This window comes from Pteropus medius, unplaced genomic scaffold (assembly GCF_902729225.1).
Source record: "Pteropus medius unplaced genomic scaffold, Ma_sr-lr_union100, whole genome shotgun sequence".
Lineage (NCBI taxonomy): Eukaryota > Metazoa > Chordata > Mammalia > Chiroptera > Pteropodidae > Pteropus > Pteropus medius.
In genome coordinates, this window is record NW_024349519.1 from 1,534,578 (window position 1) to 1,560,703 (window position 26,126).

General features: G+C 37.6%; 2 protein-coding genes and 1 pseudogene across 4 annotated transcripts in view; 1 reads left to right on the forward strand and 2 right to left on the reverse strand.

The window, feature by feature from the left end:
- The window catches only part of ADCY6 (adenylate cyclase 6), a 32,729-nt gene extending 22,185 nt beyond the window's left edge, over window positions 1-10,544 (forward strand). Inside the window, exons 21-23 of one of the 2 annotated variants that reach the window (XM_039882169.1) lie at window positions 7,694-7,891; window positions 8,805-8,862; window positions 9,460-10,544. In XM_039882169.1, coding sequence (XP_039738103.1) covers window positions 7,694-7,891; window positions 8,805-8,857 — 251 coding nt within the window. In that variant the 3' untranslated portion in view covers window positions 8,858-8,862; window positions 9,460-10,544. The remainder of the gene's footprint in view (window positions 1-7,693; window positions 7,892-8,804; window positions 8,863-9,459) is intronic. The other variant, XM_039882173.1, reaches the window with a different exon arrangement.
- The window catches only part of SPMIP11 (sperm microtubule inner protein 11), a 29,401-nt gene that overhangs the window by 1,162 nt on the left and 2,113 nt on the right, over window positions 1-26,126 (reverse strand). The window contains exons 1-2 of one of the 2 annotated variants that reach the window (XM_039882182.1): window positions 7,544-7,751; window positions 1,452-1,574 (exon numbers count right to left, since the gene is read on the reverse strand). In XM_039882182.1, coding sequence (XP_039738116.1) covers window positions 1,452-1,574; window positions 7,544-7,580 — 160 coding nt within the window. In that variant the 5' untranslated portion in view covers window positions 7,581-7,751. Of the gene's footprint in view, window positions 1-1,451; window positions 1,575-7,543; window positions 7,752-26,126 lie in introns of those variants that run through there. The other variant, XM_039882183.1, reaches the window with a different exon arrangement.
- Window positions 12,307-12,425, reverse strand: LOC120618722 (uncharacterized; annotated as a pseudogene).

Sequence of the window (26,126 nt, forward strand, 5' to 3'; positions counted from 1 at the left end):
TTCATTCCCTTCCCTCTTCTCTGAAGTAACTCTTTCCTGTGTTCATTCCAGGTACTTCTCTGAAACTTAGCAATGATACCACCTCATGTTTACCTACTGCTAATGATATCATTTATCAAGTGCCCATCATGTTCTAGATGTTATATTAGGTGTTCTTCAAAATTTGAAATAATGTCAGACCTATTTAGATTTTTTTTTTGTATTTTCACTATCTATTTGGATAAATCGAATCATACCAGTATGTAAAATTTGTATATTTTTAAAACTTAGAATTATAGCCTCATATTCTGGTTTATAGTCTTTATAATCATTATTGTAAAAAAAAAAAAAATCCCTAATATACCATTGAGTAGACATTACATTTTGACTTAGTTGTTTTCCTATTATTGATAATAAGCTTTTTAAAAGTCTTGCTAATAGAAATAACTCTTAGATACTTCATACATATGTCTTTTTTTAAAATTTCTGAAAGCATTTTAGTTTTTTAAATTGAACTTTCATTTTGAGATAATTATAGATTCACAAACAGTTGTAAGAAAAGATACACAGAGAACCTGTGTACTTTTCATCCATTTCCCCCAACAGTAACATCTTGCAAAACTATAGTACCATTACAACTATGATATTAACATTGATATAGAAGTTCCATCACTATGAGATCCTGGAGTTGCCCTTTATAGCCAGCCACACCTTCCGCCCCCAACCTGCCCTTGGTAATTAATCTTCATTTCTATAATTATGTCATTTTAAGAATGTTATATAAATGGCATCATACAGTATGCGACCGTTTTGAGACTGACTTTCTTTACATAGCATAATGCCCTGGAAATTCCTACAAGCTATTGTGTGTATCAGTGGTTTGCACTAGATGCTTTTAAAATGTACATTTTCTTTAACCTTCACACAATGCTAGAGTATTCCCATTTTCAGATGGTTTGGAGAGGTTAAGTGGTTAAAGGAACCTGTCCAAGGTCACAACTTGTTTGGAGTTTAAACTCAGTTCAAATTCCAAAGCTAGTGCTCAGTCTACCACTCCTTACAGCATAGCATATAATAATACAGATACTTTCGTAAACTCTTGTTTTTGGTTTGATTCTCACAGCAATTCTGTAAGATTGATAGAGTAGGCATTTTCTGTTTCTTGTTTTGTTTTCTAATGAATGAGGAGGGAAGTTAATAAAGGATAAGTGACTACTCAAGGTGAGACATTTAAACGAGGGAGAATTGGGACTCAAACCTGGATCTTCTGCTTCCAAGTCTGATTCAATTTTTACTTTATCTTGCTCATTCCACCATTCAGGTCTACTTTCTCCCTGGTCTTCTCAATCTCTCTTCTTGACTTTTTTTTCCCTCCAGCCCTATAACCATGCCCTAGCTCATCTCAGACATTCTTTAGGAACTCAGATATATCTACTCTGCCCCTAGCATGGTGCCCACTCCAAGATACTTACATGTCTTTAACAAGACCTTTTGTACAGCTTCATGGTACCTCGTATGGCTATTCTGGTGCACAGAATAATTCTCATCTTCTGAGGTAATCGGAGGAAGTCTAGTGGGCAACAGTTCCTTCTGGTCTGAAATAAGAGCAGACTTGCTGAGTACTTGATGAATGGGACTGTTTGATTCTCTGAGTGGAGTTTCTAGTCTCCATGCCAACCAGGCACATAGCAGGGATCTCTCCTAGCCACTCACACATCTGATTAGCGAATCTTGGGATCCTAGGAGTCAAATCATAGTGCCTGTGACAGGGGTGGAAGGGAGAAACCAGGGATCATGAGACCTCCTTCACAACTCTTTCTCTTCCCCGACCCTGGTTTTGAGTGGCTTCCTGCTGGAATCAAGATCTTGACAGATACTTAGGATTAGTGCTGGTGAAAAGGGCACCTTATCTGGATGGACACTCCTTTCCTAAGATTTGCATATTTGCAGAGCTTTAATTGGTGAAATAGCTTTAATTGGTGAAATTGGTTAATAGGTGGAAGTTATGTTTAAGCTAAGTCTTGGAGGATAAGAAGTTGTTAGTGGGACATGGTAGCATCAAGAACATTTCAGACAGCAGGATAGCAAGTGTTAGAAACATTAGTGAGGTCTCAGAGCTTGCTATTGATTTAGAGGCTGATTAGTGCTGGTAAAGTGGAGAGGGACAGGGGATGTGGCTAATGTAGAGCAGAGTAGGGTAGGGTAGGGTAGGGTGGGTAGGGCAGATTAGTATAATGTAGACCTAATGTTCTTTTGAGGGTTTGGGAATCCCCTCTGAGGCAAAACCTATATATATATCACTAGGCTGAAAAGACCAGATCTTCCTTACCCAGTGGCGTGGTCTGAATGTTTGTGTCTTCCCCAAAATTTATATGTTGAAAACTTAATGCCCAAAGTGATGGTATTTGGAGGTGGGGCCTTTGGGAGGTGATTAGGTCATGAGAGCAGAGCCCCCATGAATGGCATGAGTGCCCTTATAAAAGAGGCCTGAGAGAGCTCCCTTGCCCCTTCCGCCATATGAGGACACAAAGAGAAGCCTTTGACCTGGAAGAGGGCCCTCACCCGTCCATGCTGGCACCCTGCTCTTGGACTTCAGCCTCCAGAACTGTGAGAAATAAATTTCTGTTGTTTATAAGCCACACAGTCTATGGTATTTTGTTATAGCAGCCTGAACAGATTAAGATACTCGGTCTCTCTCGCAGCTAAGACATGGGCAAAGAGTTTTGGCTAGGCCAATCAAATATATCTGTTCCAGCTTTTGAATCAAAGATGAGGTTGCAAAAAAGCAGGGACATGTAAAGTCTTTTTCTGTTGATGGGAAGTTGTAGCAGTGAAGCTGCACTTGTCTCTAGCAGCAGTATCCAGGGCCCAGCATCCTTGGTGCCAGCAGTGCCTACCATGGCATTCAATACTGTAGTTTCTATGTCTAACCAGGTCTGCGGCATGATTTTGAACATCATTTCTGGTTACTATCCACCAAGCTTGGTTCTGTTTCCTCTACAGCTTTCCCGTGCTTCCCTATATTTTAAAAAACTGTTGTAAAATTGACATATAACAAGTTTTACATATTTAATATATATAATTTAATGAGTTTGGAGATGAGTACACACCTGTGAAACCAGCACTACAATCTATTCCATAAACATATTCATCCCTTCCAAAGATTTCCTCCCACCTTCATTTTTTATTATTTTTTGATAAGAACATTCAACATAAGATTTAACCTCTTAGCAAAATGTTAGTATATAATGCAGTATTAACTATAGGCTCTATGCTGTACAGTTGATCTCCAGGACCTACTCATCTTATGTAACTGAAACTTGTACCCTTTGACTACTACCTCCCCAGTTCCTCCTCCCCCAGCGTCTGGCAACCACCATTTTATTCTTTGCTACTATGAGTTTGATTATTTTAGATTCCTCATATAAGTGGTATCATGTATTATTTGTTCTGTGCCTGGCTTATTTCACTTAGCATAATGTCTTCCAGTTTCATCCATGTTGTTGCAAATGACAGGATTTCCTTTTTTTTTTTAAGGCTAATATTCCTCTGTATACATATACCACATTTCCTTTATCCATTCATGCATTATAGGTATTTATGTTGCTTCCATATCTTGGCTGTTGTGAATAATGCTGCAATGAACATGGGAGTGCAGATATCAATTTAAGATCCTGATTTCAGTTCTTTTGGGTATATACCCAGAAATGGAATTGCTGAATCATATGGTAGTTTTTCGTTTTTTTTTTTTCATTTTTGAAGGAACTTCCATACTGTTTTCCATAGTGGCTGCCCCAATTTACATTCCCACCAACAGTGTACAAGAGTTCCCTTTTCCTCCACATTTTCACCAACACAAGTTATCTTTTATTTTCTTTGATAATAGCCACTTTAACATGTGTGAAGTGGTATCTCACTGTGGTTTTAATTTGCATTTCCTTGATGATTAGTTGAGCATCTCTTCATAGGCCTGTTGGCCATTGTGTATCTTTTTCTTTTTTTTTTAAATGTCTGATCTTATTTGTTACTCTTATAAAAATCTCATTTTTAACTGGACTCAGACTTAGAGGTAGAAGCTCTCAGAGAGGATAGCCTACCTCTTTTGGCAATCTGCTCCTGGAGTTTTTCTTTGGCCTCTTTCATTCTTTTGGCCAAAAATTTAACATATTCTGTGGCTTTTTTCTTATTTTCCTTAGTCTGCTGTCTCTTCAGAGCACTACACTGAGGTTTGTGTTGCAGGGCATGTGGAGTAAAAAGACACTGAATCTTGGATGCTTTGGCCCTAGGTTTCCTACTGTCTTTGGGAGGCTTTCTCACAACATATTGGCAGACATCTTTCTTAGAGAGATCAAAGTTTGCACATTCTGCTAGCTCTTTTGGGCCCTAGGTGACATGGCACAGTAGTATCAGTGAGACCAGGAATATCTTTCTTCCCTTTTTTTACAGTGACCAAGTTGAGAACATTCATATTGGCATCCACAATGCAACCTCAAACAGATTTGCCCTTTCTTTCTCTAGTCCTCCTTGGTCTATAACAGGAATACCCCTTACTGTTGGGCCATAAATTGGGAGTTGCAGGACACAGCCATGGGTCAAGACACCTTGCTTCATGGAGAAACCTCCTTTGTCATTCCCACCACTGATTCAAACTGCAAAACCTTTCCATTCTTCACCGAGTGTCAGCAGCAATTTCTGTGGCCATATGCTTCTCCTAAAAGGTATGAAGTTTGCGTTCATCATCCACTTCAATGAGTTTCTGGCAGCCAGTGGCTGGGGAAGAGATGTTCAGTTTCATCTTGAGACAGCTAACCACCTATGAGGTGCCCTGAGAAAGAGCTTGTGTGCCTTTTTTGGAGAAATGTCTTTTCAGTTCCTTTGCCTATTTTTAAATCAGATTTTCTTTCTTTTTGCTATTGTGATATGAGAGTTTCTTATATATTGTGAATATCAAACCTTTATCAAATATGTGGTTTGCAAATATTTTCTCCCATCTGTAGGGTTTTTCATTTTGTTTCATTTGCTATGCAGAAGCTTTTTAGTTTGATGTAATCCCACCAATATTCTTTCAATAAATTCATGTTCTGCTTAAATAGGATTTGGCTTGCACCTTTGAATCCTGAGCATTCAGGAACTGGATGAAAGTTGGCTATTCCTTCTGGAAATTGTTTGTTGAGATCACTGTCTCACCTCTGGTAGAGAGTGAGGTTGCCACTTTTCTTCTGGAGTTCTTCCAAGGCTCCTGCTTTTCTCTTTCTTCCTGGTGTGGCCCCACTCATTTATCATCTCTGTCCCTCCTCCCTCCCTTTTTCACTCCAACAGAAATCTTTAATATTCTCTGAGATGACATCACTAGAGTGGGGGCACTGTTTGAATCTCCTCCTTCTACAGACAGTTGAGGATTTGGAGTCGGGGGCGGAGTACAGAGTTCTAGAGGCCTGGACTGAACCAGGGGACTGATCTGTACTTCATCACAGGTTACAGCAATGAGAAGATCTAGTTTCCAGAAGCAGTGTCATTTGAGTTTGGTCATTTGATTTGGGACAAGTAGTGGATGGCGGGATGTTCATGGCCAAGTAGATGCAGGCTGAAGAGAAAGAGCAGGAGCACATTTCTAGTGGACAATGGGATCTGGACTGTGAGTTAATTATTGGTTAATTACAGGTGACAGTGGGAGCTCTTTATCTGGCCCTAAGGCTTCAGACTGATTGTCCTTAAGGGTACAGCCAGATGATCTTTTCTATTATCTCAGTTTCCAAGTAGTAGGTTTCCAGGTTTCCAGGTTCCCATATGGATGGTTACTGTGTGCTTGGAGGTGTGCTGGACAGTATCACTTGGACACCTTCCTCATGAACCAAGCACCAGTTGGTATGCTCTTCACATCAGTTTTTGGCAAGCTGGAAGGTATTTTTGGTAACCGTAGCTTCCCTAAGCAACCAGGTTTGAAAGCCACCTGGGCAAGGCTGGTGAGGCGTAAGAGTCATGCCACAGCCTCTGTGAAAGGGCATGTTTGGGGTGGAGGAATGCAGTGAGCTCCTTGTAAGCAAATACCACTGTGGCAAAGTAGTAGAATCCATCATTTTGTTGGTAGATGGTGTAACAGAGGTATACTGCATGGTATAGCAGTTAATACCATGTTCCATATGGTTTTGAGAGGTATATAGCTATGAAGAGCCCTGGACAGCTTCTTCTAGAATTGGGCCATAAATTGGAAATTGCTATAATTACATTTAATGCTTTGGATAGACCATGGAAGATATCTGGGGTGGTGCAGAAGTACTTGGGTGGCTCTTTCACTTATCCAAATTAATGTTGCAGATTTCTCAATGTTAAAGGCTTCCCAGGGCGACTGTGGTCATCACAAAGTCTTATTTATCCACTACTTTGCTGGGGCTGATAGGCCACAATATTTTCAGGTTGAAGAATTTTCAGAATGTGTGTGCTTCAGTGGCTCCCAGAATTCTGACTTCCAGGTTAGAATACTTGGCTGTCTGTTCTAAATGCTTAATATGGAGTGGTAATAATACCTAATGCACATTACTTACAGTTGTCTTGAAACTTGGTGTCTCTGCTTGCAGAGTAATACTGCTTTAACTAGAAAATCATACAAGATCAGCTTGAGAGAAATGTTATGGTATCATACATAAGAAATGACTCTAATCCAGCAGGTGATATCCAACGCTGGACATTAATCCCTTGAAGTTGGCTAGGGCATTAAGATGGATTGAAATTGGCTGATGTGCATTTGTCTTCTCTAATACAAGGAAACTCCCAGTGCTTTGGGAGGAAGTGGACAGGAGCTTGAGTCCAGGGGACCAGACCAATCCTCAGGGCACATATCAGATGTATGGGAGTTCCTTTGCTTCCATGTCCAAAAATATCTTCCTCAAAGTGGTGCACTTGTTCAGGATCCCGAACACAGGGGAAATAGATGGGGATGAGATAAGAGGTTGCAGACTGCTGACGTAAAATGGACTACGTGGATCTTCTAGAGACAATAATAAAAAGAGCTAATACTTAATGAATGTGCATGGCCGGCACAACTAGAAAAGGTAGGTACTATTATCTTGTTTTACAAATGGGGAAACAGAGGCCTAGAGAAGTTTAGTAACTTTCCTAAGGTCACATAATTAGCATATGGCAGAGACATGAGTTTAACCCAAGCTGTTTGGCTGATGCTCTTGACCACCACACCAAACTAGCTCTTGAAATAATCTAACTGGAACATCCAGGGAAGACCAAGGACTAAGAGAAAACATGGACTCATAGAAGTAGCCTCTTGATGGGCTCCCTTGTGTACAGCTCAGTGGGGGTCCTGTCAAGGGTGTCTGCTCACCCTAGAGCCGACCTGAGTTGGGTGGGGGACATATCATTACTCTAATCCAGAGACAGTACCCTGTCTCCCTGAGCTCTACTGAAATGTGGACTATCATTTCCTGTGGCTAGCATCAGGGGAGCAGAGAGGACTGGAATCTGGTGACCACTCTGCAGTGGACTGGACCAGTCCCAGTGGGGAAAGGCTAAGCCCCTGTGGGGAAAGAGACCTGTCTGCAGTATAGTCACTCACCTTGGAGGTGCCTACTCCCTAGGCTTTGGCAGATCATAGCTATGAGTAGCTTGAGTACCTTCTCCCCTCTAGTTTCAGGATAAGAGATGGTGGTCTGCAGCACCTATAAGATGTATGGGTTGTTTCTAAGATACATTTCTATAACTACAGGTCTATCCATTTGGAAAGGCAGAGGGGCTCAGAGGCTTGGGCCAATTCATTCGTGGCTGAATTCCTGCTGGGGTTTGAAAAGCCAGAACGACAGTGCCCTCTGCTGGAGTCTAAGAATGGCATCCCCGCTGTTTCTAACAGGCAGCTGCGAGAGACCAGGAGACCTAGGAGACTGGAGCAGAGGACATTCCAGCCAGGGTGGGGAAAATCACCTATTATATCCTATGACAGGGTCCAGAAAATGATAATGCAAGTAAGATGTGTTCAGTTTTCTCAAAGACTTCAGAATTTTTCTTTGAAGAGATTCATTTGGAACAGGAATTAAGAGCAACTCTGAAGACTAGCTAGTGAATTCCTCTGAGAAGAGGAATAATAAAGGCAGCAGTGGAGGAAGATAGAGTGAATCCCTTTGAATGTGCAGAGCTTGGAGGTCTTTATGTCTGTGGCTAGAGGGCACTTGCTGGAGAGTCTGGCAGGGAGAAGTCATTTGTCACAAGATAAGAAAAAACATAATCTCTCCTTCCACCCACCCCCATCATTTGCCCCTGAAACTCCTATCAGTGAGCAATGTCTTGACTGTAGATTTGTGTTATAATGAGTTATAGCTTGACCTAGTGTTTTTATATAACAAGGCAAAGGAGTTGTCTCAGGAAAGGGCCAGATAAGAAGAAATTTGTCTGAAATCAAGACCAAAACATTCCTGGGCCAAGAGAAGTGTCCAGGTAAGAAGCTAAGAGTAGGTAGGACAGCAGAGTTCAAAGCAGGTGGTGAGATTCAGCTAAGGAAAGGACAGACATAGGGCCATGTTCCCCTGGGCAGGACAGAGAACAAAAGCTTAAGTATTTAAGAGACTAGGGCATAAGGTGAACAAACTGGAAGCCAGGCTGAACCTGCAGGGGCAACCCATATTAGGGTCAGGAAGGGTGAGTCTGGGAAGGGCAGGAATCTACTGATTGGTGGACATGAGAGTTCTAGTAATTGGTCAGGGGTACTCTTCTGTGGGCAGCTGTAGTCACCAGGCTCTTTCAGGGCCTGGGTGAAATATCCTTTAAAGCCAGTCAGCATCTTTTGGTTTTCAAGGAATCTTATGGTTAAAAATATTGCTTTCTAGGTTTATCCTGGCAAGTGTGTCTTGAGAAGTGGACAAAGATATTCCAGTCATAGCAAAGGTATATATTCCATATGTAAATAGTAACTTACATATCATGGTTCATAACTTTTCCTCCAATCATCTGTTGTATAGTTTTATCTGCTAGGTCTTATATGTATTATGTACATTATTTAATTTCTACAACGAATCTATAAGAAAGGCACTGTTATCTCCATTTACAGGTGAGAAAACTGAGGCACTCTGAATTTGCTTAGTATGAGTTAGCCCCTGAATCTGAACAACTTTGGGTACTTGATAAAACCGAGTTTCTGAAATTAAGGATAGACCAAAGTATGCTCCCCACACTCCATTTTCTTCTTTGGCTTTTCTATTTTGGTTCTTGAACAGGGGGAATAAAAAGGAAGGAGGCAGGGACTGGCACCATATTTGATAACATGTATTGACTCACCTCTGAGTTTTCATTACTACTATAATAAGGAAAGCTTGAGTAGGCTTTTTTGAGTCGAATGTTAATACACTCACACCTACTAGAAGGAAAAAAACCTATCTTTCTTCAAAGAAAAATTGTGATTGACTTAAAAATATCATTATAGTAAGAGTGTTAAGAATAAAAGGTGTTAATATTAACAGGTTCATTTTATGGTTGTTGTTAAAGCTGAGGAGCCCGTTAAGAGTGTGGTTGATTTGAGCATGAACAGGATGAAGAACTAGCGTCGGTGGACAGAAAAGGGTCAAACCACTTGAGTGAATGTTTTAACAAGGTGAAATCAGCCAGAAAGAGAGTGGAGCCAGAGAATCATTCTGAAGACAAGCATGGATTACAAATTAGAGTCTTGTAAGACCACTTGGGTTGTGGAACTAAGGGTGAGTACAGTCAGGAACTGTGGGTTCCTTGAATTTATGAATGTAGAAATTGAGATTAGAAAGACTGGGGTAAAAACAGGGTGGATATGGGCTTGCTAGGAGCCAAATAGAATCCTGTCTTTTATTCATCATCTCCCTGCTCTCCTTGTGAACTTCCCAAACCAGTTCCTCATTCCTAGTGAATGGAATTTTTCAGGTGGAAGTCTGAATTACATGGTTGAAATCAAACTTGGCAAATGGTAGCCAAGCTGCCTGAATGTCTTTAGGGAAAAGGTAATAGGATCAGAAATATTGTTCTAAGGTTCTTTTTGTTATGAGGTCATGGATGATGGGCAGAGTGAAAAGGTATTTCAGGTGTGCACAATAAAATGGCATGTCAAGAAGGAAATGAGTTAGAGGCTTCTGGCTGGGATCCATGAAAGCAGTTTGTGATCAAAGAGGGAGGTGGAGGTGCTTTGCTATAGTTTTGGCCTTGCACTGCTTCTAGAATTTGAAATTTGCTCCTATGGAGGTGAAGCTCTAGTCTCAGCTCTACACATGGCTGGCTTGTTCTCATTTTTCAGTGTTGCTCAAATATTACCTCCTTTATTATTTTTTCAAAAGTGGGCCTTCACAAGTTACACTTCATCATGGTCATTTGCAAACTCATTTCCCTGTAACAGTCAGGCAGATAATGTTTATGAGTTAAGCAAACTGAGTAAAAAACCCGTCCCATCTAAAGAGGCAGCTGCTGCTTTGCTCTGGCTGTTTGTGGTCATGTGGGAATTTTGGGCCAGTATTGCCTGTTCTAATTTTTGAAGAAAAATCAGAAATGTGGGTTTTACATAATATCTCCTGATTTTTAAATGTTGGTCCAAATTAAAAAAAAAAACAAAACACCCTGCAGGCTGAGTCTGGCCCTCTGGCCAGCAATTTATAATTTCTGATTTGTTATTTTGCCTCTTATTTCCTTCCCAGCACTTGTTATAATCTGTGACTATCTTGTTTATTTACTTATTTTCTGTTAGTTACTGTTGTATTTCCAGTGCCTAACACAGTGCCTGGCACAATCAGTTCCCCAAAAATAAACATCTGATGTTAGATGAAAGAGGGAGCCTGGACTGATGTCTTACTTAGGAGCTTTTCATATATTTTGATTATGTATGTGAATTATAGATATGAATATGTGTTTAAATATGCACATATGTATATATGACAAATGTTTTCTCTCAGTATCTTGCCTTTTAACTTTATTATGTCTTCTGATACATAATTTATAATTTTTTACTTAGTGAAAATTGTCAGTCTTCTATTAGGCTTCTGGGCTTTATGTTCTATGGGGAGTTTTTCAAAACCACTCTGTCAAAATATTCTATATTTTCCTCTAATGTTTCTATAGTTTTGTTATGTATATTTAGCTTTTTGATCCATCTGGAATTTATTTTTGTGTATGATATGAGGTGGGAGGTCTTTATTACACTGTGGAATATCCTTTTATTTTACAAAGCATTTTAAAAAATATCACATGCTTTTTTAATTTCTAGTGAGATAGTTGTGTATATCTTTTTAATTTGACATATATATGTGTTGTATTATGTTAATATATTTCCTAATATTAAGTCATCATTGTATTCTTGGAATAAATCTACTTGATGGTAGATGACTGTCTTTAATATTTTCTTGAATCTGACCTGTTAGGATTTGTCCATTTATATTTACATTGAAAAACTCAATAAAATTTAAACACTTACTGTAAACTTGAGTTAAAATGGATCTGAGTTAGAAAATTATCATTTTGCAACTATCACAGAAATAATTGATTCACACAGACCCTTCAATAGATGCTAAAACTAGTAGGTGTAAGTTTGATGAAAAATAAGGTACTTACATTTTTCAAAGTATGTTCCTGGAAATTATTACTAATTACAAAACAAAAACAGTAACTTGACAGTGGAAAAGACTGACAAACACCACCTTAATCAAACAATCAAAGTTAACATCATCAATAATGTGACAACATGTCATCATGAGCCTCCAATTAGATGTACTTAAGACATAATATCGCTTATTCCTAGCAAAAATATTCAAACCTAATCTAATCATGAGAAACATCAGACAAATCAAATTAAGGAAAATTCTACACAATGTCTTGCCTATACTTTTTTTTTTTTTAAAGTCTATGTCATAAAACAAAGGAAGGCAAAGTTGTTGTTCCAGATTAAAGGAGACTAAAGAGGCATGCCAACTAAATGCAATGCTTGATCCTTAATTGGATCCTGAAAGGAAAAATTTTGCTGTAAAGGACATTAATGGGACAATTGGCAAAATTGGAATATAGACTATAGCTAATTAGATAACAGTATTGGTGTTAAAATTTGCTGAGTTTGATACTTATACTGTGAGTTGTTATCTAAGAAAATGTTCTTATTCTTAGGAAATATAAACTAAAATATTTGGTGGTAAAGGAATATAATATGAGCAATTTATTCTCAAGTAGTTGAGAAAACAAATATATAGGGAGAAAGAAGGCAAATGTGACGAAATAATAATTGGCTAATGTGGGTAAAGGGTATAGAGAATTTCTTTGTACTAGTCTTATAACTTTTCTATAATTTTTAAATTATGTCACCAAAAAAGTTTTTTTATTTTTATTTTTTCTTGCCTACAGCACCTGATCTTCCTAGGTGGTCTCCCATCTAAGTACTAACCAGGCCTGACCCTGCTTAGCTTCTGAGATCAGACAAAATCGGGCATGTTCAGGGTTTCACGGCTGTAGACCAAAAAAAGTTTTAAAAATGATTAAATGGTCATATAAATTTATTTCCTTTCTATCTTAAATTTGCTAAAATGACATCAAAATAACAACAATATTGGCAATAACCTTCAAGGATAAAGAGAGCAAGGATACAACAGCAAATGATATATTTAAGTGTAAATATCTTTTGTAAAATGGAAAGTGGATAGAGAGGTGGTAACTAATCTATGAATATGGGAAAAGTTTTAACTTAAGTTCCTGCAGTGGCAGATATACCTAGAATTGAGCTAATTCACTTGAGAGGCTCAAACTTTAGAATATAACAGGTACCACAGAAGGTGGGAGTAAAGAACAGGTCTGAGAACAGGAAGGTAGTCATTGAAACTGTCTACAGAGCATGTGGCACAACCAGGCAAACCACCTTGCCCCAACAAGCAGATGAAAGATTTTTTTGTTCAGTAGTCCCACTTCTGGGTATCTGTTTAAAGGAAATGAAAACAAGACCTTAAAGAGGTATCTTCACTTTCATATGCTTTGTAGCAATATACACAATAGCTAAGATATGGACACCTAAGTGTTCGTGTCTGTTAATAGATGAATGGATAAATAATATACACACACACACAAACACACATACACACAGTAGAGTGTTATTTAGCCATAAGAAAGAAGGAAATCCTGCCATTTATAACAACATGGGTGGATCTTGAGAGCATTATGGTAAGTGAGACAATTCAGACAGAGAGACAAATACTGTATGATCCCACTTATATGTGGAATCTAAAAAAGCCAAACTCATAGAAACAGTAGAATGGTGGTTGCCGGGGGCTGGGAGTTAGGGAAAAGGGGAGATGTTGGTCAAAGGGTACAAACATCCGGTTATAAGAATAAGTTCTGGAGATCTAATGTTATTGTTAATAATACTGTATTACATAATTGAAAGGTGCTATGTAGATTTTTAAATGTTCTTATCACAAAAAAGAAATGGTAATTATGTGATGTAATGGGGGTGTCAGCTAAGGCTATGGTGGTAATCATTTTGCAATATATTAGTGTATCAAATCAACATGTTTTAGCCTTAAACTTACACAATGTTGCATGTCCATTATCTCAATACAACTGCAATCTTTGGAGGAACTGAATCTAAGAGATACCACATTCCTGGATAGGAGGGCTGGCCTGTGGTACAGGACTAAAAATTTGACATTTAAGTGAAAATGAAGATCCTCAAAACTGAGACTCTCAATACTCGCTTCTCCTGTCCTGGTCCTAGTATGCTAGTAGACAAGCATCTATCCAATTCCCAGAGAAGCAATTATACAATTCTTCCCTGGAGAAATTGCAGAGATACAGAGAAAAGCTCCCAGTGAAGCCTACAACAAACAAAAGGCTTCTAGTCAGCTTTTCAGTTGCTCACTCTTAAATTATAATGAAGAGCCAAGGATCACGTTATTTAATGATAGTCATTAATGAGAAAAATAGAGATCAAAATAAACTCAGAGGAAAAAGGGCCCAGAGGAGACAGCTAATGCAGGGAACAGAACCTTAAATAAAATATAATATCTATGAAGAACAGAAAGAAGATATGGAAAAGGAAGATCAGAAGACCAAAAATGGCCATTGGAATTTAAAAATATAGTAGTCAAAATAAAATGTTTTGATATAAAGATGTGGTAGTTTATTGGTGGACGCGATGGTCATTTTGAGACTAGGTCATACAAAGGCATTGTGGCTTTCTTTTCTCTTTCTCAGATCACCTGCTCTGAGGAAAGTTAGCACGATGTGAGAACACTCTGGCAGCTTATGGAGAGGCCCATGTGGTGAGAAACTGAGTTGTTTTGTCAACAGCCAGAGAGGAACTGAGGCCTCCAGACATCAGATGACTGCAACCCCTGCTGGCATCTTGTCTGCAACCACAGTAGAAATCTTGGCCCAGAACCACCTAGCTAAGCTGTTCCTGGATTCCTGATTCAAAGAAACTGTGAGGTAGTAAGTGTTCATTGTTTTAAGCCTCTGTGTTTTAGGATAATTTGTTACACAGCAATAGATAATTCACATAGTAGGTTGGAAGACAAAACTGAAGAATCTCCCAAAGAGTAAAAATTTAAAAACCCAAAGAAAATATAGATAAAGATTAACATGTTAGAGGATCAGTTCAGGTGGTTTTATAGCTGACAAATGGAAGTTCCAAAAAAGGAGAAGAGACACAATAGAGAATAAATTAATTAAGAAATAATAAAAGAAAATTTCTCAGAAATGAAGGGTACAAATTTTCAGGTTGAGAAAGCTCTTGGATTGTCTACCACAATGAATGAAAAAAGACCTACAGCAAGTTCCATCATTATGAAATTTCAGAACACTAGGGAAGAAAAAGAAAATTAAAAGCTTCCAGAGAGAAATAAGTCACTCACATAAAGGAATCCGACTGGAAGTTTCATGACAATAAAGACATACTTTTAAAATTCTCAGAAAATTATTTTCCATCTAGAATTCCATATCTAGAAAACTGACAATTAAGTGCAAGGGTAAAATAAAACCATTCTGGACTCAAAAATATACCTCCTACATATTCTTAGAAGGCTATTTCAGGATATATTCCAGGAAAGGGAGGGAGTAAACCAAGAAAGAAAACATGAAATCCAGGAAACGGAATAAAACCTTGGAGAGAGGCAAAAGCAATTTCTAAGACAAGAGCTATGCACCAGGTTGAGAGAGTGACCAGTCTAGTCTACAGTAGGAGAGAGAACGGATGGATTATCTGTTATGTTTTGAGTGACTGCAAAAAAATATCATTGGGCATTTGACAGAACTGTTGACGTATTTGGGAAAAAAAATGTGATAGCTACATGGAGAACCAAGCAAATGAAAAAATGGTGGTGGTTCTTAACTCTAGGTATAAACAAAAATTTGAACAAGAAAGGAAAAGTTATCATAGTGACATTATTTGGCTTTGTAATGAACATTTTTTACATATTTGTAAAGCTGCAAGACCACTGATTTAAACTTGTATTAATGTTATATTCCTGCATCACAAATGACCACAAATTTTGGTGACTTGAAACAACATCTATTTATTATCTCACAATTCTGTAAGTCAGAAGTCTGGGCAGGCCTGACTGGATTTTCTGCTTAGTCTCACAAGGCTGATCAAGGTGTTGGCTGGGCTGAGGTCTTCTATAGAGGTTCTAAAGAAGAGTCCATTTTCAGACATACTAAGTTTGCAGAATTCAGTTTTTTGTGATTATAGGATTGAGGCCTTGCTGGCATCAGCCAGGACATTCTCAGCTCCTACAAGCCACCTACATTCCTTGGCATGTGGCCCCTTCCATCTTCAAAGCCAGCAGTGATGTGTCAAATCCTGCTCGTGCATCCCATTTCTGAATTCCTCTTTTGCTGCTAGCTGGATAAAAACACTCTGCTTTTAAAGGGCTTGTGAAATTAAATTAGGCCCACTCAGATAATCTCCCTTTCTCCAAATAAAGTAACAATCACCAGAATATTGTGCATCATATTCAGAGGTTCCGCCCACACTCAAAGAGGACATTATACAAGGGCAAGGTATATTGAGGGCTATTCTTACAATTTTGCCTACCACAAACCTAAAACTGATATAACTATAGTGGAAAAACTAGGGTGGGAGAGGGGAAGTACAAGGTAAGATATAAGAAAGCTAAATTCTCAACTGTCATAACAGGAAAGCAATATATAATAACCAAAAATGGGTAAATCAATACATGCATGTAAACATTTTCTTTAGAAGTAGAAAGGTTAAGTACCAAAAGAAACAACTAAAATAGTTGAAAATGATGGTTTCTGGAGAGTGGTGAGAGGGCTCAGGGTAGGACACTCTCCATTCATTACGAGTCTTTTTGGCACTATTCTTTACATTTAATATTACTTTGAAAAAAGTAAAAAGATAACTTTTAAGCATTTCTGTTGATTAGACATGAGGGAGATAACTAAAAGATTTGAGGAAAATCATACAAAAATAAGTTTGCTTTGCAAATGGCTGATTCCACTTTAAGTAACCCAAGTGGAAATTGTAGATAATGCATTGAGGGGAAAAATCATCAGTAGACACATTTTCAAAGAAAAAGAGTTAGCACTATGTCAGAAAAATTGGTGAATCTACAGTTATACATATTAAATGAAATGAAAATATATAAAGTATGTATCTTTTCTTGATTCCCCAATTTATTATGTAGTGTTCCTTTAAATTAACCAACTATTTGTCTGATAAGAGTGATTCTACTGTAATTACATTCAACTTTTAATATATATAGTACTTACTAATTGACCCAAGCTTGCTACCTTGATATCTGGTGGCAGGTTTATACCAGGGATCTCCACCTGGTTAGGAGTTTATGAGTACTGATTAGGTGAGCCACATTCCAGGTTCTGGTGGGCCACATTTACTTCAAGATGCCTCCCAGAAAGATGGGATCAGTGGTAACTAGTTGCCTTGTGAAATGGTGAGTTCACTAAATTCTTTTTTTTAAATTAATTAATTTATTTTAATTAGTTTCAAGTATACAGTACCTTGGTTAGACATCTATGTAGTTCATAAAATGATTCCCCACCCCCCCATTGCTCCCTCCCTCCCCTGGCCCTCCAGCTAGCCAACATATTAATGCTAACTGCATTCCCTATGATGTGCTTCCCATCTCCAGTGATTCATCTATCAACTACTAATTTGTACTTCTTTAACCTTTCACCCCGTTCTCCCAGCCCTCAACCCCCCTCTCCTCTTTCACCAAATTGTCCACTATATTTGTGAGTCTGTTTTTGATTAGTTTGTTCTTTTTGTTTCTTAGATTCCACATATAAGTGAAATCATACGGTATTTATCTTTCTGACTGACTTATTTCACTCAGCCTAAGAACCTCTAGGTCCATGTTGTTGCAAATGGTAGGATTTTTTTAATGGTTGAGTATTATTCCATTGTATATATGAACCATAATTTCTTTATCCAATTGTCTATAGATAGGCATTTAGGTTGCTTCCATATCTTGGCTATTGTAAATTGTGTTGCCATGAATATTGGGGTGCATAAGTCTTTATAAATTATTGTTTTGGTTTTCTTTGGGTAAATACTCAGAAGTGCAATTGCTGGGTCAAAAGGTATATCCATTTTTAACTTTTTGAGAAACTTCCATACTGTTTTCCATAGTGGCTGTACCAATGTGCAATCCCATCAACAATGTATGAGTGTTCCCTTTTCTCCATGTCCTCAACAACACTTGTTGTTTTTTGATTTATTGATGATAGCCATTCTGACAGGTGTGAAGTGATATCTCATTGTGGTTTTAATTTGTATTTCTCTGATGATTAGTGACTGTGAGCATCTTTTCATATGTCTATTAGCCATCTGTATTCCTCTTCGGAGAAGTTCAGGTCTTCCGCCCATTTTTTAATTGGATTGTTTGTTTTTCTGTTGTTGAGTTGTATGAGTTCTTTTTTTAAAAATTAAGTTTATTGGGGTAACTTTGGTTAATATAATTATATAATTTTCAGGTATATATTATAATTTGACATCTATATGTTCTATTGTGTGATTACCACCCAAAGTCCAGTCTCCTTCAGCTACCATATATTTGATCCCTTTTACCCACTTCACTCTCCCCCTATCCCCCTATATTTGACTCCTTTTAACTCGTCTACCTCTCCTCTCCTCTCCCACTCACTACCCTCTGGTAATCACTAGTCCATTGTCCATTTCCCTGAGTCTCTGATTGTTGGTCCTGTTCATTTGTTGCTTTTAGGTTTATATCCCACATATAAGTGATATCATGTGATTTTCAACTTTTTCTGTCTGTCTTATTTCACTTAGCATGATTATCTCAAGGTCCATCCATGTTGTTGCAAATGGCAGTATTTTATTTCTTCTTATGGCTGAGTAATATTCCATTGTACATATGTGCCACAGCTTCTTTAGCCAATCATCCACATAGGACAATTCAGTTGCTTTCATGTCCTGGCAACTGTGAATAATGCTGCTATGAACATCGGTGTGCAAATATCTTTTCGGATATGGGTTTTCAAGTCTTTGGGGTAAATACCCAGTAGAGGGATTGCTGGATCATATAGTAGATCAATTCTGTTTTTTGAGGAACTGCCATACTGTTTTCCATAGTGGTTGTACCAATTTCCAGTACCATCAGCAGTGTATGAGGGTTCCTTTTTCTCTGCATCCTCTCCAACACTTATTACTTGTCCTGTTGATTATAGCTATTCTAACAGGTGTAAGATGGTATCTATTTCCCTAATAGCTAGCGATGTTGAGCATCTTTTCATATATTTGTTGGCTATCTGTATGTCTTCTAGGGAGAAGTGTCTGTTCAGGTCCTCTGCCTATTTTTTGATTGGATTGTTTGTTTTTGTTGTTATTGAGTCATATGAGTTCTTTGTATATTTTGGATATTAGGCCCATTTTGGAGGCGTTGCTTGCAAATATATTTTCCCATTCAGATGGTAGTCTCTTTACCTTTTTGATGATTTCTTTTGCTGAACAGAAGCTTTTTAGTTTGATGTAGTCCCATTCATTTATTTTAGCTTTTATTTCCCTTGCCTTTGAGGTTAAATTCATAAAATCCTCTTTAAGTCCAAGGTCCTTGAGTTTAGTACCTATGTTTTCTTCTATGCATTTTATTGATTCCAGTCTTATATTCAGGTCCTTAATCCATTTTGAATTAATTTTGGTGTGTGGTAATAGACAACAGTCTAGTTTCATTCTTTTGCAGGTGTCTTTCCAGTTTTCCCAGTACCATTTATTGAAGAGGCTTTCCTTTCTCCACTGTATGTTTTTGCCTCTAGCCTCATTTTTTTCTCAGGATGGCTTTGGCAATTCGAGATCTTTTGTGCTTCCATACAAATCTGATGATTTTTTGTTCTATTTCTTTAAAAAATGCCCATGGGATTTTGATGGGGAGTGCATTAAATTTGTTTAATGCTTTAGGTAATATGGCCATTTTAACTATGTTGATTCTTCCAATCCAAGAACATGGAATATCTTTCCATTTCTTTGTATCTTTTTTGATTTCTTTTAATAAGGTCTTGTAGTTTTCATTACATAGGTCCTTCACATGTTTTGTTAAATTTACTCCTAGGTATTTTATTCTTTTTGTTGCAATTGCAAAAGGAATTATTTTCCCCACTTCTTTTTCTGACACTTGATTATTAGCGTATAGAAATGCTATGGATTTTTGAACATTGATTTTGTATCCAGAAATTTTACTTTATTTATTTATTTATTGTTTCTAGTAGTGTTCCATAAGAACACTACTAGAAACAATAGGGTTTTCTATATAGAGAATCATGTCATCCGCAAATAGTGACACTTTGACTTCTTCGTTTTCTATTTGGATGCCTTTTATATCTTTCTCTTGCCTGACTGCACTCGCTAGGACCTCCAATGTTATATTGAATAACAGTGGCAGTAGTGAACAGTCTTGCCTTGTTCCTGATCTTAGAGGAAAAGTTTTTAGTTTTTCACCATTAAGTATAATGTTGGCTGAGGGTTTGTCATAGATGGCCTTTATGGTAAAGTACTTTCCTTCTATACTGATTTTGTTAAGTGTTTTGATCATAAATAGATGCTGTATCTTGTTGAAGGCTTTTTCTGCATCTATTGATATGATCATATGATTCTTATTTTTTAATTTGTTTATGTGGTGTGTTACATTAATTGATTTGTGTATGTTGAACCATTCTTGTGCCCCTGGGATGAAGCCCACTTAATCGTGGTATATAATTTTCTAATATGTTGATGTATTTGGTTTACTAATATCTTATTTAGGATTTTTGCATCTGTGTTCATGAGAGATACTGGTCTGTAGTTTTCTTTTTTTGTGTTATCTTTACCAAGATTTGGTATCAGAGTAATATTGGCCTCATAAAATGAGTTGGGAAGTATTGCCTCCTCTTCATTTTTTTGAAAGTGTTTGAGGAGAATAAGTCTTAAATCTTTGAATGTTTGGTAGAATTCACTGGTGAAGCCATCTGGTCCTGGACTTTTACTTTTTGGAAGGTTTTTGATGATTGTTTCAATTTCCATACTGATAATTGGTCTGTTTAGGTTTTCCACTTCTTGATTCAGTCTAGGAATGCTGTATTTTTCTAAGTACTGGTCCATTTCCTCTGGGTTATTAAATTTGGCGTTATATACATTTTCATAGTACTCTTGTATGATCCTTTGTATTCCTGCAGTGTCTGGTGTAATTTCTCCTATTTCATCCCTGATTTTGTTTATTTCTGTCCTTTCTCTTATTTCTTCAGTGAGTCTAGCTAAGGGTTTTTCAATTTTATTAACCTTCTCAAAGAACTGGCTCTTTGTTGTATTTTTCTTTTTTTTTTTGGTTTATTTTCAATTTCATTTATTTCTGCTCTAATTTTGATTATTTCTTTCCTTCTGCTTACTTTAGGTCTCACTGTTCTTCCTTTTCTAGTTTTTTAAGATGAAGCGTTAGGTTATTTGGGCTCATTCTTGTTTTTGGAGATAGGCCTGTAATAATATGAACTTTCCTCTTATGACTGCTTTTGCCATGTCCCAAATGTTTTGACATGTTGTACTATCATTATCATTCGTATCTCTTGATCTCTTTTTTTTAATTCCCTGACCCAGTTATTCTTCAGTAGCATGTCGTTTAATCTCCATGTATTTATGGTTCTTCTTGATTTCTTTCTGCAGTTGATCTCTAGTTTCAAAGCATTATGATCAGAGAATATTATTGGTATGATTTCAGCCCTCTTATATTTGTTGAGGTTATTTCTGTGTCCCAGCATGGCCTATTCTTGAGAATGTTCCATGTGCACTAGAGAAGAATGTATAAGCAGCCGTTTTGGGATGGAAATTATGTCCAGTTGGTCTAATGTGTCATTTAAGGATGTTATTTCCTTATTGATTTTCTGTTTGGATGATCTGTCTATATCCGAAGTGGTGTTTTTAGGTCCCCTACTACAATAGCATTTCGGTCTCTTTCTCCCTTTAGTTCTATTAGTAATTACTTTACATATTTCGGGGCTCCCTGATTGGGAACATAGATATTAATAAGTGTTATGTCTTCTTGGTGCATAATTCACTTTATCATTATGAAGTGTCCCTCAGTATCTTTACCTTTTTTTATTTTGAAGTCTATTTCATCTGATATTAGTATTGCTACTCCCGCTTTTTCTCTGAATGCCATTTGCTTGAAATATCATTTTCCACCCTTTCACTTTGAGTCTATATTTGTCTTTGGAGCCGAGATGTGTCTCCTGGAGGCAGCATATGGTTGGGCTTTGTTTTTGATCTATTCTGCAACTCTGTGCCTTTTTATTGGTGAGTTCAGTCCATTTGCATTTACATTTAGGGTGATTATTGTAATATGAAGTCTTCTTATAGCCATTTTATCTTTTGCTTTCTGGTAGCTTGGTGTTTCCATTGCTTCCTTGTTCTTGTATTTCTGTTTTCCTTATTTTGCTTGGCTTTTGTGGGTTTTGCCTCTAGTTCTTCTTGTTTTATGTTAAATACTTCAGTTCTGAATCTTTGGTGTGTGGTTACCATTACAAATATGAAGAAGATAGTTATATATATATACAGTTGTCCATTTTCTTCTGTGCGTGCCTTATCTCCATTCCCCTTTGCAAATATGGATCTTTGAATCCTCCCCTTTTCAGTCATTGCTATCTCAATTTGTCCCTATGTATGCTGAACGTTCATTACTACCTTGTTATAGCAATTCTCTTCTTATTATTTAAGCTTATAATGCCACATTCTTAGTAAGGATTGCACTCCTCTGCTTCTATTTGCCTGATAAGTCACTTTACTCCTAATTATGTTTTATTTGTTGTTATTTTATTTTAGGTGAGCTGATCCCTTAAGTATTTCCTGTAGTGCAGGCCTCATAGTGGAGAATTCTCTCAATTTTTGTATGTCTGGAAAGGACTTAATTTCTACTTCATATTTAAAGGAGAGCTTAGCTGGATACATTATTCTAGGCTGGTAGTTCCTTTCACTTAATAGTTTAAATATTTGATTCCATTCCTTTCTGGCTTGTAAGGTCTGTGCTAAGAAGTCCAATGATAATCTCATGGGTTTCCCTTTATAAGTTACTATTTTCTTCTCTCTGGCTGCCCTGAGATTTCTTTGGTGATTTTTGATAACTTTAATACAATGTGTCTTGGTGAAGGCCTTTTTGGGTTGAGATAATTGGGTGTTCTGTTGACTTCCAGCTCATTCCTTAGATTTGGGAAATTCTCATCCACTATTTGTCTGAAAATGCTTTCTAGTCCCTGCTCCTTTTCCTCGCCTTCGATAATGCCCATTATTCTTATGTTTCCTCTCCTGATACTATCAGCTAGTTCTTGTATTTCTCTTTCATTATTTTTCATTCTTTGGTTTCTCTCTTCTTCCTTCCGATGCATTTCTAGATTTCTGCCTTCGCTATCACTGATCCTTTCCTCCATTTGGTCAACTCTATTTCCCAAGCTTGCTATCTCATTTTTCAACTCTTGCAGTGTGTGTGTGTGTTTTTTTTAACTCCAGAAGATCTATTCTATTCTTTTCGAAGGTTTCAATCTGCTTGCTCATCTAGTTTTTTTTCTTTTAATTCTTGAAATTGTTGATATGACTTGTTTCGGAACTCATTGAGTTTTTTCAGAAGTACTATCCTGAATTCGCTGTCACTTAAGTTGCATATTTCTATGTCTATAAGCTTATTTTCCGAAGATTTTTCTCTTCCTTTCTGAGATGCTTTGTCCCCTTGTTTGTTCATGATGTTTAATGGACTATTTCTCCTCCTGGGCATTAATGGAAGTGTATTCTGCTGTTTTTCCAGAAAGATTTATTATGTAAAGTTCTCTCTTTAGCCTGCTACAAAAAAGGCGCTTTTCTTTTGGTTTCTAGTAGGTGGCGTCTAAGCCTCTTGGATTCCTGCTTTATATAAAGCCTAAAGTCTTTTATTTTCTTGTAGATTTTAATCAGACTCGCTACTCTCAGTTTCAGTCCCTGTCAGTGTTAGCAATAGTTTCGGTAGTGTTTGCTCAGATTCCCCTGGGGCTCCGCAGTGATCGGTCTCAGAGGGTATGGGGGAGGAGACTTCTGGGTTTGGGGTTGGGGGCTGTGGGTCAGCCTCTGTTTTGCAACTGCAGCCAGTAAAAATCAACTGTTATTTCTCTGTGGTCCTGTTCCGCTTCTCTGCTTTCTGCCCTGATGACTGAGCCCTGCTGCTGGCTGCATAGAAGTCCTAGCATTTCCAGGCAGGGCTGTTCAGGGAAGTGGCTGCACCTTCTCCCCTCCCCCTCCTCCTGCAGGGAGCTCCAGAGGCTATGAGAGGTAGCTTCAATCTCAATAGCATTTGCTCAGATTCCCCTGGGGCTCCACACTGTTAGGTCTTGGAGTGTATGGGGGAGGGGCCCTCTGGGTTGGGGTTGGGGGCTGCAACTCAGCCTTGGTTTTGCAACCGGGGCTGGTAAAAATCAACTGTTTCTGTGGTCCTTTCCCACTTCTCTGCTTTCTGCGTAGAAGTCCCGGCACTTGCAGGCAGGATTGTTCAGGGAAGTCACTGCACCTTTACCCTCTCCTCTTGTAAGGAGCTCCAGCAGCTGTGAGAGGCAGCTTCATTATTTCTCCCAGTCTACCACCTGACACCCAGGGTTCTGACCCGTGGTAGTTCTTATGTGCAGATCCCATGCTCAGATGTGCTGGTGTGCAGTTTGGGTGTTTTTGTTCAGTTTTAGATGTTCAGCTTATTGTTGTTTCAAGGGGAGAGATCTGAGGATGTCTCTTACTCCACCATGTTTCCCAGAATCCTCTGAGTTCTTTATATATTTTGTATATTAACCCCTTATCAGATGTATCGTTAGTGAACATCTTCTTTTAATCAGTTGGTTGTTTTTTTTTGTTTTGTTGATGGTTTCTTTTGCTGTACAAAAACTTTTTAGTTTGATGTAGTCCCATTTGTTTATTTTTTCTTTTGTTTCCCTTGACCAGGAAGATATATCTGAAAAGAAATTACTGTTAGTAATATCAGAGAGCTTACTGCCTATGTTTTCTTCTAAATGTTTTATGGTTTTGGGTCTTACATTTAAGTCTTTAATCCATTTTGAGTCTATTCTTGTATATGGTGTAAGAAGGTGATTCAGCTTCTTTTTTATTTGCATATATCTGTCCAATTTTCCTAACACCATTTATTGAAGACACTATCTTTACCCCATTGTATTTTTTTTACCTCCTTTGTCATATATTAAGTGAGTGTATAGGCGTTGATATATTCCTGGGCTCTCTATTCTGTTCCATTGATCAATGTATCTGTTTTTATGTCAGTACCATGCAGTTTTGATTACTGTAGACTTGCAGTATAGTTTGAAATCAGGTAGTGTGATATCTCCAACTTTGTTCTTCTTTCTCAAGATTGCCATGGCTATTCAGGGTCTTTTATAGTTCTATATAAATTTTAGGATTATTTGTTCCATTTCTCTGAAAAATATCATTGGTATTTTGATAGGAATTGTATTGAATCTATAGATTGCTTTGGGTAGTATGACCATTTTAATGATGTTGATTCTTCCTACCCATGAGCACGGTATGCTCCACTTATTTGTATCTTCTTCAATTTTTTTCAATGACTTATAATTTTCTGAAAACAGGCCTTTTACCTTCTTGGTTAATTTGATTCCTAGGTATTTTATAGTTTTTGATGCAATTGTAAATGGGAGTTTTCTTAATTTCTCTTTCTGAAAGTTCATCATTAGTGTATAAAAATGCCAATGACTTCTGGATATTTATTTTGTAACCTACTACTTTACTGAATTCATTGATCAGTTCTAACAGTTTTTTGGTGGAATCTTTAGGGTTCTCTCTATATAGTATCATGTCATCAGCAAATAATGAGAGTTTTATTTCTTCCTTTCCAATTCGGATGCCTTTTATTTCTCGTCACTAAATTCTTGACCCAGAAATACAACTTCCTAGTTTTATTTGGAGAAATAAGATATGGTTGAACTCTTAGCACTGAGTTTTCATCAGTAACTCCAGCAAAAGTTTGAGTTTTAAGCAGAGAAAACAAATTGAAACTGTTGTTTTGGTATCTGCATATAATAGTTGTACCACAAAATGATTCTGTAATACGCATGTGTATGTGTGTATGAGAGAGAGAGAAAAAAAGATCAGAAGGGACCCATCCAGTTACTCTTTCCTGTGTTTGTAGAACACTATGGTGAAATTATAGAATGTTGTAACTCTCTTGGGAAGTTGCCCACGGGTTACAAAGCATTTCCATAAAGGAGTACCCAAGTCAACAATTCTAGTGTTAGCTGAGCAAAAAGTTAACATTTTGCTAGGAGCCCTTGAATGGTGGGCTCCTAGCAATCTTGAGAACAACCTGTTGGGGAACAGTGAATTGAATAATTCTGTGTAAAGCCCACCTGACATTTGAACTTCAGGGTTTAGAGGTTAATAGATTTTCCTAGGAGGACAGTCATTTGTACAGTTGTCTGCTCACAGCAAAAGACCTGTGTCATGTGACCACATGTTTAGAAATAACCACAGGTATAGGTGTATGACAATTTGGAATCAAATTCTGGCTCTATCACTGTGACCTTGGATAAATAAGTTAACCTCTTTGAGCCTGTTTCCTTATTGGTAAAAAGGGAATAGTAATACCTACCTTATGGGAATATTGAGAGGATTAAATGGAATCATGCATATAGAGTGCTCAGCACAATGCCTTGAATAATAGCGCACACTA